The sequence below is a fragment of the Scardinius erythrophthalmus genome, assembly GCF_964197995.2.
Source record: "Scardinius erythrophthalmus genome assembly, chromosome: 10".
Lineage (NCBI taxonomy): Eukaryota > Metazoa > Chordata > Actinopteri > Cypriniformes > Leuciscidae > Scardinius > Scardinius erythrophthalmus.
In genome coordinates, this window is record NC_138230.1 from 39,369,859 (window position 1) to 39,384,454 (window position 14,596).

Here is a 14,596-nt window from a genome sequence, read left to right on the forward strand (position 1 = left end):
CCCACAGGCTAATGAAGAGTGGGCTGCTATTTGACATGTCCTTCGCTATGTATCATCTCTGCTGTGGCAGTTTTCAATCATATAAGGCCAAAGGAGGAATCTTAATACTGTAATCTATATCGTTCAGCACACAGACAGAGTCTATTCCTTAGACTGCTTTATGGGCAGTTGGACTTTTATTCAGTGTATTAAAAGGCTGGAATGATTACAGTGAACATCTTTCCCATTTTTGGATATAAAGTGTGCAGAAATAATGTAAGTATGATGCAGCACAGCCGAAGGGAGTAGAAACCAGTGTTGATAATAATAAGGAAAGCTTCTTGAGCATCAAATCAGAATTTTAGAATGATTTCTGAAGGATCATTTGACACTGAAGACTGGAGTAATGATGCTGAAAATTCAGCTTTGCCGTCACAGGAATAAATGACATTTTAAAATATATTCAAATAGAAAATAGTTTTTTTTTTTTTAAATTGCAATAATATTTCACAATCTTACTGTATTTACTGTATTACGATCAAATAAATGTTGCCTTGTTGACCATAAGAGACTTCTAAATTATATATGTATATATGTATGTACTGTATGTATATATATATATATCATTAAATTGATTTTAAAAAGCATCACAGCAAGAACGAATCCAGTGTTTCTGCATTTACATACACATAAAATCATGAGAATAGGGATAAATTTGCTCAAAATGAAAAGCGTGTCAACTCACCATCATTTTGCTCAAACTTCAAATGCATTTTGAGTCATGTTTTTAGTGAATGATATCTTTAATACAAAGCTATGATGTTGCTTTAAAATACTTGGAATACTGTGTACAAATCATATGGACTTTATGATCCTTTTTAGAGCTAGACAACCATCCAGCAGAGCAGGTTGGACATTCAACTAAACATCTTCTTTTGTGGCATGACTTGAGGGTGAGTACATGACAGAATTTTCATTTTTGGCTACTTTAATGAAGGTCCATATGCAGCAGTCTTTACCTGTAATGTTGTGTCTGGCAGCTTGAGGGAACTTCCAGTCTTCTACCTGTATGGACGGGCAGCTGACACCTGTAAAAAAGAGAGAAGCAGTCAAGTTGCAGCAGATCTTGTCCTGCCAACTGTGAAAGATTTTGCAAAAAAAACAACTTGTACAACCAATCATGAAGTGTCCTGTCAAAACTTAGTCCTGAACATGAGGTAAAAGAGTTGAGCCATTCAAAGATTGTGTGAAGGAGACAGACACCACCTCACACATATAAATGGAGCTAAAAATAACTTGCTTTTCTCTGGGGGAATCACTCTCCCAATCTCACTGCATGGTGGCAAAGACAATGACAGGTGGTCTGAAACACTCTCAACTGATGGGCAACATATGAAAAAGATCTAACAAAGTTAATACAATACAATCAATTCCTAAAGGATGAAATCAAGTCCCACCCAAACTTTTTTTTTATCATTCCAGAAGTCGTTTCACTCAGATATACATATAGGGAAGAAAATACTATTGCAACTTCCATTTTATGGTGACTTTAAGGGGGCATTGTTGGCGGTCCTTGCTCTTTTGGTGCTCTAGATGAGAAAAGACATGAACAAATGTGTGTGTGGGGGGGACTTTTTTAACTTTAAACTTGAAATTGTTTAACATATAAAGAAAAACTGCAAGTGAACAACTGAACTTGAACACCAAGGATCACCATCCATTTTTATTTAAAAAAGTGATACTCTTATTTTCACCCACAACTCGGTTGAAGTCCAAAGTAGTCGATAGCCGAGTTCACGCGCATAGGTTTAGTTACCTATGATCACGCGCGTGAACTCGGCAATCGATTACTTTGGACTTCAACCGAAAACAGGATGTAAACACAGGTATTTGCGCTGGCTTAAATAACATCATTTTTATACATATCTTTCACATCTACTGCAGTCAGATTCACTCGTGTTCACTCTGAAGGAATCACTCACATGACCTGTGCACTTGTAATGACAAATCAAGGATGTTAAGAGGCTAAAAGCAGGTTTAGTACTTGCCCCATTGAAGCAAATTTTAAAAATAGAATAACTCGGTGTAGGCAACACCGATTTTTGTCGTTGTTCTCTGTATTGACAGCACTCCAAATGTACAAAAAAATGAGCTCAATGTTAAAATTGACCGGAGTTCTCCTTTAACGATACTGATTATTGGCACAAACACTGAAAAGTTCAGTAAAAAAAAAAAAAAAAAAAACTTGTGAAGAAGCATGTCAGAGATGTCTGAGACGAGAAGAGTTTTTATTCAGCATGGTTTGGTTCAAAGACACATACATCAATCAAAGTGCATTAGCAAGTTACTGCAGCGTAGGGAACTGTCACTTAGAAGATTCAGAGATCAGATGAGAATGAGAAACTCAAGCAATAAAAGAGAGAAGCAGCTCAGAGCCATCTCGTTGAGCTTCTAGTGGCAGAGTAGAACATGTGATGGGTTTTCCAACTCTTATTCTTGCCCTGTCAAGTTACAAAGAGCTCTTTTTAAATCTACAACACCTGCATCTTTCCACAGCCAACTCAGCAGATACAGTGAGGGAGAAAATGTCTCCAACAAAAACTTATCTGTCAGATAAAGAATTAATTTTGAATTGTTCTCGCATTTCCACTTTTTGAAATCAGACAGACTCGGCTAAATCCCTTTTCTTCTAGGTTCTACAAAGCCCCTCAGCTTTCACACAGCAAAAAGGCGGGATTAATATGCAGAGATGTCAAGGAGGAGATAGGAAAGCTGGAGGCGGCTCTCGCTCCCGAGGCAATGATGGAAAGTTGAACGCAGGGGGAGGAGAGGTGCATTTCAAATGCATGGAGAACAGACACGTCATCAAGCATTGCAGACAGGGCTATAGAGTTTGAAGTAGTGGAGTGAACGTTTCTGGGGTTTAGGATTTCATATGTTCAGAGTCAGCATTCTTTTAATTTAGAGATACGTAGCTGTACAAGCTGCTTCACCGTTAGACTCTTTTGAGGTTCTTCCTCAAAGTCCTTCACTTTCCAAAAGAATTTAAAATAAAAATACATCCATTTTAGGGTAGAAGAAATTTTTTGGGAGAAAAATAAAAACATATCACCTTTCCTGGATTCAGTCAGTTATCTGGAAAGCTCATTATGTGAGATACTGTGTCTTACCCTTGATTCCCTCCCATGGCCTCTGCTCTATTTGTCCCTGCATGCATATTGTTTATTGTATATTTTTAGGTCCCAAAGTTGGCCTGGAGAAACTCATTAAGGAAAAAGTCAATTGGGGATTTGCACAGCTGGGGGTGAGCAAAGACATCCCAGAAATCTACTATCCAAGCCTAGGGTAATTGGATGTAGCTGAATGTAGGAAAAGTTTTTTTGGGAGTTAGTTTGTTAGCTAAAGCAATCGTGCATCACTTCTGAACACAGATTTACATGGTGATGAAAGGGTAAATGCTGCAATCAGAACAAAAATGCACAAGGGAAAAAGTCATACAAAAGTTACATTAAAATGTGAATCATATAAATAGCAAGTTATTATATTTTAGAGCGAATATATTTTGGGGGGGGGGGGGGGGCAGTTCAGCGAAGATATGAAGCGTGTTCCGGCGCAAACGTTCCCTGGTGCTATTGTGCAGTTCCAGAAAACAATTCCGCCACTGACCAGGAAAAACCTCGTCTAAAGTCAGTGGCGCGTCTTCAGTGGCGCGTTCAGATGCTATTTTAAGGGCGCATGCTTGGCCATAATGTAGCATGTGCACAACGCGCATACACTTTGCTTCTCTCATCTACACAGAGACGCAGCAGTTCCCATTTTTGCAAACCATACATAATTACAAGGAAAAATATTCCACATGAGGGAAATCATTATGGTGTTCATGAAGATGTGAAAAAATAGGCATAAATCTAGTTTACACATTTACCAAAATTATTATAGCCTACGCCTGTTTAACCGAAGCTAATTTGGGTGGGTTTCTCCCATCCCCATACAATGTCACTTCTCTGTCTTTTACGGCCCTAACGAGAATGTCGGTCTCCTCGGCTGTGAACCGCTCCTGGTGTGCGCCTGGCAAATCCGCCGTTATAATAGCAATCCACCATGGAACAAACGCGCCTGCTCTTAAAGGGAACGTGAGATGACGCTCCGATTGGTTTATTTCACGTTACGCCCAAACCACACCTGAGTAATGTAGCTACTTCAGACCAACCCATTTTAGATTTGCGTCGGGCGCTAGAGTCATTTATCCCGCCGGTAACAGTGCCCGAGATCCGTCCACAAAGTTTAGTGTTTGATACTTGTGTTTCAGATCGTTAAAATAGGGCCCATGGGGTTTACATGCTAATATTTCAGTAGATGTTTGGCTACATTCAGCCAGACTTGCATTATTATAATAATAAGATAAAACAGCATTATTATATAATACAATAAAAGACTGGAGGTGTTGGCATTTCTCACTCCTGCCTCAAACCCCACAGAGACCCAGCTTGAGAAGAGCCTAACAAGCAAAAGTGCAAAAACAACATGCACTAGTATAAAGTGATGAATGATAACAAGCAAGTCCTTACATCGTTTAAACAGGAGATTCTGCCTAAAACAAACAGGGCTTCTCATGTTTCCTCATATTATTAGGGCACAAGCCAGTCTTGTATGAAACCACTAGCCAGTAGTTTCTGAAGGACTTCAAAACTTCTGAAACTTCTTAAAAATGAGCCTAATTACACTGAGGATATAAAGTGACATGCGGAAAAAATGTCAAGGTATCAATACTGAGGGGCCCCCCCACTTACAGTACAACTCAATTCACTCAAAGAGACACAGCCCTGGCAGTCTAGAGAACAAGGAATGGAATCACCCTTAAAACGCTGAGCCATTTTCCACAGGTCCTTGTTCTTTCATGATTTTTCCCCCTCCTTTATTTTTTTCATTTTAAGTAATACCAGACCTTATAAAAGTTTGAAAGGAAATTGTAAAATAAAGAACAATGAGTACATTGGGTTAACACAAGTTTGGCTAGTAGGCATACAGATACTGTGTCCAGCACACAGCAGTATGCACAGAAGGCTTCACTAAATAGTTGTTAGTGCATTAAATTGTTAGTGCATTAAACAATGAAATGTAGTCAGGCATTCAGATTTGGAATATGACACAGTATATACTTCCTCTTCAAGATCTATCAACTTAGATTTGTTTGCTCTCTTAGTTTACCAAAAAATGTAGCTTCTGGCATCATTTACTCACCTTCATGTTATTCAAAAGGTATGACTTTCAGTATTTTTTTCAGTGAAACACAAAAGAAGATATCTTACAGAATTGTGCTGGTCGCTCTTTTTCATGCAATTATGATGCTGACTGAGACCTTTAAGCTTTATCAAGCAAAAATACAACAAAGCATCATAAAAGTAGCCCAACAACTGTTCCAAGTCTACTGAAGCCATATGACAGGAAAATAATTAATATTGACATCTGCTTCTATTCTATTAGATGAGTTCTTGAGAGAAGCTGTGACACATGATTCATGAATGAATTTGCAGTGAATCTCTTAATCTGGCTACATGCTTTGATTCTGAATGCTTTGTTCATGAATCAAAGTGGTTCTTGAGTTCAACTGATTAATTTATCCATTCTCAGTGATTCACTAGTTCAGTGGATAACCACTTTAATGTCTGTTTCAAGCACAAAACTATGGTATGATTTGTAAAGACTTGGAATACAGTCGTGCACAAACACTTTTATTGTGCGTTTGAAGCATATCATGCTTTCTGAAGCTTGAAAGTGTCAATCTCCACGGGTACTAACAATGTCGACCAGCAGGCTACACTTCTTAAAATGTCTCCTTTTACGTTCCATCAAATCCTGTGTGTTTAGAACGACATGCAGGTTAGCAAATTATAGCAGGATTTTAACTATTCCTTTAAATATTCATAATGTTATGTTGGAAGAAGTATGAATTAAACATACAGAATCTTAGCTGTTTGAACCAGCCTTTGACAAAGTCATCCTTTGATTTGGAGACCAGGCTCTTACCTTCAGCTGATGCCAGTCGACCCCCGTGACCCAAGCAGATGGTGAGAAGCACCAGAGAGGAGCAGATGACCCTCATGACTCCCTCCTTCAGCTCCTAACCATGATAAAAAAAGAATAAGTGAACAGGTGAGAGGGAAACCAAGACCAATGTAAATCATCAGAACACAGGTGAGTTATGAAATGCTGTAATGAGCTCATTCTTAAGGTGTGTGCTTTATGACACAGCACCAATCTTTTTTTTTTTTTTTTTTTTTACATTTAATACCATACGTCTGCAATAAAAGAGCTTCTAAATAATTGCTAGAAAGTGTAAGAAAGCATGCGGGAGCAGTCATAATCAATATAGTGGTTAAAGGCCAGATTAATAATGGTGCCTATAAGGTTGGATGGGTGCTTTTAGAGTAGAAAATGTGCTAATGATCCGAAGCATTTCCAATAAAGCTTTGTAACCCATGACGTTTGATGATCATCATTACAGTGCCCATCTGTCCCTTTCAGTAACATTATCATCTCTCACATGCACAGAAACACAAAGCTTCTCCACAATTAATGCTGAATAATGCACAGTATACTGCCTACCTAGGCTACTATTAAAATAATAATAATAATAATATGTGAAACAGAAGCCATTATTCCACTCTAAATGTTTCAAACTCTGCAGGAACTCATCACGTTTCATGTTTAATTCTTAAAGAGGTGTCCAGATTAACTTGGAAATAAAAAGGTTATTTGCATTTTTAATCCAGTTTTGTGTAAAAACTAATTAAGTCATAAAAAACATTAAAGGAGAACTCCGGTCAATTTTAACATTGAGCTCATTTTTTTGTAAATTTGGAGTGCTGTCAGTACAGAGAACAACGACAAAAATCGGTGTTGCCTACACCATGTTATCCTCTTTTTAAAATTTGCACCCTGTTGACTTCAATGGGGCGAGTTTTAAACCAGCTTTTAGCCTCTTAACATCCTTGATGTGTCATTACAAGTGCACAGCCTTGAGTGATTCCTTCAGAGTGAACACGGTTGAATCTGACGGCAGTAGATGTGAAAGATATGAATAAAAATGATGTTATTTCAGCCAGCGCTCATACCTGTATTTACATCCTGTTTTCGGTTGAAGTCCAAAGTAGTCAATTGTCGAGTTCACGTGCATAGGTTTAGTACGTACGATCATGCACCCGAACTCGACAATCGACTATTGTGGACCTCAACCGAAAACAGGATGTAAATACAGGTATGTGCGCTGGCTGAAATAACATCATTTTCATATCTTTCACATCTACTGCAGTCAGATTCAACCGTGTTCACTCTGAAGGAATCACTCACATTAGCTGGGCACTTGTAATGACACATCAAGGATGTTAAGAGGCTAAAAGCAGGTTTAAAACTTGCCCCATTGAAGTCAACAGGGTCTAAATTTTAAAAAGAGGATAACACGGTGTAGGCAACACCGATTTTTGTCGTTGTTCTCTGTATTGACAGCACTCTAAATTTACCAAAAAATGAGCTCAATGTTAAAATTGACCGGAGTTCTCCTTTAAACATGTAGCTTATTTTACTTCTTGTTCATCCATCAAACTGGAAATTAAAAAGTAGAGCATATTGCATTTTGGGTTTTCTATGGAAGCTTGTTTCCGCCACAGAATAAAACATTTTAAAAGATAATTGCGACTTTTTATCTCATTGTGACTTTTTTTCTCGGAATTGCAAGTTTATATCTCACAATTCTGAATTTATAACACGCAATTGTGACTTTATATCATGCAATTCTGACTTTATATCTCCCAATTTTATGTTATAAAGTCAGAATTGCGAGATATAAACATGAAATTCTGAGAGAAAGTCCGAATTTCGAGTTTATTTATAGCAATTGCGAGTTTATATCTCACAATTCTGACTTTATAACATGCAATTGCGACTTTATATCACGCAATTCTGACTTTATAACTCACAATTGCGAAACAAGCTTCAATTGTTTTCTATTTTAATATTTAAAATGTAAATTTTAGCAACATTACTCCAGTCTTCACTGTCACATGATGTAATGTTTTTTTGTGGAAAATACAATATATTTTTTCAGGATTCTTTAATGAATAGAAAGTTCAAAAGAACAGGATTCCATATTCCCTTGCCATAAAATATATGAAACTCTTTTATGTGTACTAATTATTTATGTGTATTATCTTCCAGTGCACATGAAGGGATTCAGCACCTTCAATTGCTTGCAACATACAAATGGAACTAAATGGAATATGAAGTATATCTAAAATGTGTTTACATGTTTTCACAGAACCAACATCACCTCACTTCCCTGTTTACAGACATGCTGCTCACTCAAAGTGACCCTCACTGGCGTGTCTGGACATGAACCTGTCAGAGTGATGTATTAGTCAGAACGCCCGAGGGACAAGGCCTTCTTCTCTGCCTTTAATGGCTTTCTTGTAAATTTCAGCCTGTCGGTGATGTTTGTGCGGGCAACACCTAATCTGCATCCTCCAACCGAGGTCACACCACCTGTAGAGCTGTACCAGTTGAGACACCGAAAGTGAAGGTGTCATGCGAAATAACACCATCCCAGAGTATACACTATCACCTGAAGATGAGAAATGCTATACTTTCTTTCACCGGCTGCCCGCACGTCTGTTTGTATCATTCCGATTCAGTTATTTACAAAGCTCTACCTCACTTCTCACCACAAAATCAACAGTGTTCTAGTAAACAAGACAACATCCATTTCAGGTGAGCGAGGCGGAGATACTCCATTACCTATATTCAATGCCTCAGGGCAATTTCTCATTACCATTCGCTTCCACGCACAGAAAAAGGAATGGAAATTAAAGCTTGTGCTTGTTTTGTTCTCATTTCACTTTGTTTGCCGTGCAGCGAGAACAGCTGGACCGCGCAGATAAAGGAAAGAGTCTCTCTCGCATTCTGTCTTGGCTCAGTGCCCGGCAATCTGAAGTGAATGTCTATAGTCGGAATGACTAAAGCACTAGTTAGGGAATCAAGTACGTGGGCTACAAACGACAATTCATAGTGTTTCAACGAAAGACTGATAGTAACGATCAATCTATGCATGCGAAAACAATAATTCGTGACCATCTAAGAGAATGGCTAAAAGTGACAATGTGCATTTTTAATAAACAAGGGCTTTAATGAGCTATTGTAAGAATGTCTACAGTCATTTTGTTTAGCAGACTGCTGACAGGAAGTAGGCTGTCAAGGAGCCGCGAAGTGTGTTGTTTTCATGTCAGAGCCTGAGAGCTCAGGGAAAGAGGGAGTGTTAAACTCTCTCTCTCTCTTCAGAAGAGTGCAAACAAGTGACAAACAGTATTCCTATTTTATATGGACCTATATAGTGCTGTCAGCTAATCGCTGACTTATAAACACATCTAAAAATCACTATTTTGGGAACGCAAGGTGCTAAAAATGTTACTGGTGTGAAAACCTAATGATATGTAAGAGCCAGTAAGAGCTGTATGTGTAAACCTCACTCCCCTCCCCCCTTTAGGGTCCTTGTTGGTGCACCCGCCTCCCATGCAGGGTCGAGTAGGACCGGTTACATTTGGTGCCGTGACCCGGATGGGAGTCTGTGCGTGTAAACCTCACTCCACTGGCCTCAAGACGCACACTAGCGTCTATGATTTTTGCCGTTCTTGTTAGCGTGCGCGCCTCCCATGCCGTTTTGAGTCCCGCTTGGAGCGGGTCGAGTAGGACAGGTTACACAGATACCCACATTTTCAGCACAGATCATTTGGTTAAAGGAACCTTGGAGCTAGATAGACACTTCAAACACATGCAAAGAGCAAGATCCTGAGAGATTTATAATCGGATCTGTGGCATTTGTAATCATGTCTGCAGCACTGTTTAACCTTCAATTACATCTGTTTTGCAATCTTTCTTTTCCAAAGGAGCATTTATCTTTTTTCTTTTTTTTTTTCTGGTGCAGCGTCTTTCTGCTTCTCACTCAAGGATACTGGAACTGGTTTTCTTGAAGCCTGGTTTATCAAACTAAATATATTGTTTTATGGAAATGTGTGCCAGATTCACCAAATCGGAATAATCTGTGTCCACAAGTTATGTTGCAAACGTATCTTCACCTTGTCTCCCCCTGCAATTGAGCAGATGGTTTTACCATCAGATATAGAGCATGCATTTTTTCCACTCCCACGGGCTGATTTTGAAAAAAATCCTTGTGTGGTACAGAAAGTGAGCTGAGAAGGTTTAGAAAGAGATCATGAATGAACTATGGTCTGTATCAAATTTAAAAGCACCTTGCCAGAGGGTTGAATGAAATAACTGTCCTTCAGATTGCACTTTGAAAGCTGCATCATGACAAGAAGTATTTGCAATGCCCATATTCAGAAGTTATCAGAGAGATGTGAGATTGCACTGCACAATACAGATGCTTCCAAACCCTCCCTTCTCCTCATACAAACAGAATCACAGGATCATGTTATTATATTCCAAACGTTATTGTGCAACGGAGCTGTCCAGATGTTCGTGTGGAAAGAGCAGCGCTCATTCTGTCTAATGCACTTTTTTCATTTGATATATGACTTTAAACAATACTGCTGTGATTTGTATTAATGTGAATATACAAATGATACAAATATACAAATTAATATTTATCTTCGTATTGTTTGTGTTAAAATAATCATAATAAAAATATACGCAGTAAAGAAAAAGCGCATCTGAATACCTGAGCGCGTGTAATATCGCTCTACCGCTTGGGGGCCACGATTAGGGCAACAAGTCAAAAAGTTTATACTTTTCAAACGAAAGTGGTAAAAAGTGCAAGGGGAAAAAATAGTAACTGCGTGTGGATTATGTGCCCCATTAAATTAAAACTGCAGTTGAAAAAAAAAAATGGTGTGGACATCACATTTTAATAAAGGCTAAACGGCTATTACTAATATCTCATATAGAACGAGCAATTTCATTTCATTTTCAAGATCATTTCAATTTCAAGATCATTTGCATCCCCACAATGCATGCATACAGTATATTGATTAATACACTACGTGCAGAGCCGGATTAACGCAAAGGCAAACTAGGCACGTGCCTAGGGCCCGATTGGCGGGATGGGGCCCAGACAGAGGGAAAAAAAAAAAAAAAAAGTCCTATCTACAATTTATTTCAATATTTATTAGTTAACTAAAAATAGTGACGATGTTTATCTTAACCATAGACTGTTGCATTACTGCAGTTAAACCAATGAATGTGTCCGTTACAAAGCGGGTGCCGGCTTCTGAAAGTACAGGTATGTGTAACGAACGCATCCATCAGGTGCTGCGAGGCAAAAGCCTAATAAGCACACAAAGAAGCACAGCTCAAAATGCAGGTGTGTGAGTTGTCGTCATCTATTTTGGAGTGATTGCAATGTATTCTAAATATAAACTTGTACTGTAGATCAGCGTCATTTCTGGAAAAATCATTCACCGCTTTATTACGAGTTTAAAAGAGCGCGAGCGTCATTAACGTGCCCAGACGCGACGCTTTGAATTTGCGCGTACAATGAATAACATAGCTGACTAGTAAAAAAGCTACAAAATTAAAAGACAAGACGTCTGTATTCTAAGTTAAAAAGCCAACACACTACAATATTTTTAAATGTTTCAAATAAAGGATCTCATATCTATGGGTCTATCTTCTAAATTCTGCTGCTGATTAGATTCCTGACATTACGCCAATAATATCAGTTTATATATTTTTTTTCTGCTCAGTAGCGATCGTGTTTTTCTCTTCCACTTGATTTGTGTATAACATATTTAAGGTAGCAATGCAATATAAAGCACATATGCTCATCTACTGAAGTGTGATTCTGGAACTGTGAATAAATTGAATAAAACAGCAAAATAACAACAACAACAACAACAATAACATCTTCATTAAACAAAAAAGAGATTACCTTAGATAAAGTTTGATTAATATGTACATACAGTACCGGTAAAAGTCTGGACCCATTACTATTTTTAATGTTTTTGATTATTATGCTCTACAAGCCTGCATTTATTTGATCAAAAATACAGAAAAAAAAGAAACAGGAATATTCAGCAAGGATGTGTTAAATATATAAAAAGTGATAGTGAAGACTTTTTTAAAACAACTTTTTAATAATCAAAAATCCTGAAAAAAAGTATCACAGGTTATAAAATAAATATTAAGCACCATTTCTAACATTTGATAATAAATCAGAATATTATAAAGTTTTCTGAAGGATCACGTGACACTAAATTCAGCTTTGCATCACAGAAATATAACGTATAGTAAAATAGAAAACCATTATTTTAAATTTTAATAATATTTCACTATATTATTTTTTCTGTATTTTTGATCAAATAAATCCAGGCGTGATGAGCATAAGAGACTTCTTTCAAAAACATTAAAAATAGTAATGTGTCCAAACTTATGTAGTACTGTGTAAGTAAAAATATACTGCTTTTAAAATTAAATGTTGTATAAAAAGGTTAGGAATCATATTTGTTTCAAGTGTTTTTTTATTGGGGGTGGGGGGCCTCCAACATGAATTTTGCCTAGGGCCTCCTAATGTCTAGAACCGGCCCTGACTACGTGAAATGTATTTGGAATAGTAAATAAAAATTCAGTAAATAGGCTATAACTAATGAAAAATAAATATCTCCCTGAAGCCTATAAAAAACCTATGTCCCAAAACGGTATCTCCCTGGAGAGTTTGCAAGGATCCTCGCCGCCGTAAAGATTCCCCATATGACCAAAACACATTATTTTACCTTCTGCGATCGTTAATCCAATGAATTATGGCCACATTAATCCACAGAAAACTGCTCTTTGTGTAATCCAGTTTGCTTAAAGAGCTTCCAAGAGTCCTCTCCTGCGTGGATAAAGTTTTTGCCTGGGAGTTCTCCTTCTCCAACTCTTTTCTCCCCTCCCCTCACAGTTGTTTTATTAAACTTTCCCCTCGCTGTCGTTCCTCGATGGGACTTGGGAGAATCTCCAGAATACGCGTGATGACATCATCATCAGCTCCGGTTGAGTGTGGAAACGCGCCTCTGGCTTTTCTTTCCTCTACCGCCTTCCACAAGTCCTGCTTTGTTAGATTCCTCTTTTTCAACAATGATTCCACGGCCGAGGAACTTATCTGAGGTCATGGTAATGGAGACAGCGCCGCGGGTTATGACAGGTCATCGGTGACTGAAAACCAAAGGCAAAATATTACAAACTGCTGCCACAGTTTTGACGGTAACAATATGGTGGACGGCTAAAAGTCGTCTGGTCCTTGTTTTGTTGTTTCAGCTTTGGCGGTAAACCATGTGGATTGAATAATAATTGTGTCCTGTAACTAAAGCCTGTGTTTTTATTCGAAATAAGTTGCAGACCCTTATAAAAGTTAACTATGGTAATTCATAACTTCCCCCAAAACATTCTCAGTGTCCAAATATGTATATTTAAGTAAAAGCAGTATGTCAAACGAGTATGATATCTGAATACACAATATTGATGAAACAGTAGTTTAACAATACCTGGAGGACATTCTGCATCCATTTTGAAGTGTCCAACCACTAGACATTTTGCTTTCCCATGAGGCCATTGGAGCTGAAGAGCTGTCAGATTCAGCAAAGTTAACAATAGTAAAGTGAAAATTAAAAATGGCATGTTTTGCTTTGGCTGTTTGATAGTTTACAGTGAAATCCACTTGCTGAAGGGTTTAGAAGAGCAAACAGAACATATTTTTGAATATAGGAACTGAATTTTCACAAATGAGGTCTATTTTTTACAGTCCTGTTTACTATTTACATATTATAGTAATTGCAATAACTTGGTAGGTACTAACCCGAACTGAAACCTAACCTTAACTGAAACCTTAACCCATGTAGTTACCTTATAGTACCCAGTACTTTCTTAGGTAAGTGCCTGTACTGTGAAATAAAGTGCAATCATTTGTATATAGCCTACATATCTTTCTTTTAATCAATGGCTGTATGCATCTTTGTGCAGATATCACAAAAGACTATATATGATGCTCAAGGAATTAACCCTCCCCAACTTCACTCCGCAATTGCATGTTGAATTACTGTGTTGTAATTTAGTCATTTTTTTCAATGAAAATATGTTGCAGATCCAAGAACAGAATCCACCAGTTGTCTATTCAAAAATTAAGAACATGTATATTTGAACGTTGTCATCATTGTATACCAATGGCTGTGGGTATCATAAATTATCTTTAATTCTTAATTTTATCTGATCTTAGACCTCATAGCCACATTAAAGATCCTAAATTTGGGAAACCTGGTTTGAATTATTTGGTTGTTTTGCAGCATGATAATGGGCTGAGCTCTGGATGTCTAACACTTCTGACTTGCAAAGGCACTGCAGATTAGTCATGGCTTGATAAAGTCAGCTTTAAACCCAACTTTTATTGAACAAGTCAAATTTTGAGCAGCAGAGGTCTGCTAAACTACTTTTTTTCATCTTCTTCAATCTTCTTTGCCCAAAGGGCATAACCTTTGACTTAACCCGCTCACAATGACTTGGTTCTCTTAGAACTTTAAAAAACAGGATGTATGTGGTTGCAGCAATGACGAGAACATCTGGAAAAAGGGTGCTTGACTAT

At 37.8% G+C, this 14,596-nt stretch overlaps 1 protein-coding gene across 4 annotated transcripts in view; it reads right to left on the reverse strand.

The window, feature by feature from the left end:
- The window catches only part of col16a1 (collagen, type XVI, alpha 1), a 77,407-nt gene extending 64,310 nt beyond the window's left edge, over positions 1–13,097 (reverse strand). For all 4 annotated transcript variants that reach the window (XM_081377083.1, XM_081377081.1, XM_081377082.1 and 1 more), the window contains exons 1-3: positions 12,756–13,097; positions 6,007–6,100; positions 999–1,067 (exon numbers count right to left, since the gene is read on the reverse strand). In XM_081377083.1, coding sequence (XP_081233209.1) covers positions 999–1,067; positions 6,007–6,082 — 145 coding nt within the window. In that variant the 5' untranslated portion in view covers positions 6,083–6,100; positions 12,756–13,097. The remainder of the gene's footprint in view (positions 1–998; positions 1,068–6,006; positions 6,101–12,755) is intronic.
- Positions 13,098–14,596: the final 1,499 nt, after the last annotated feature.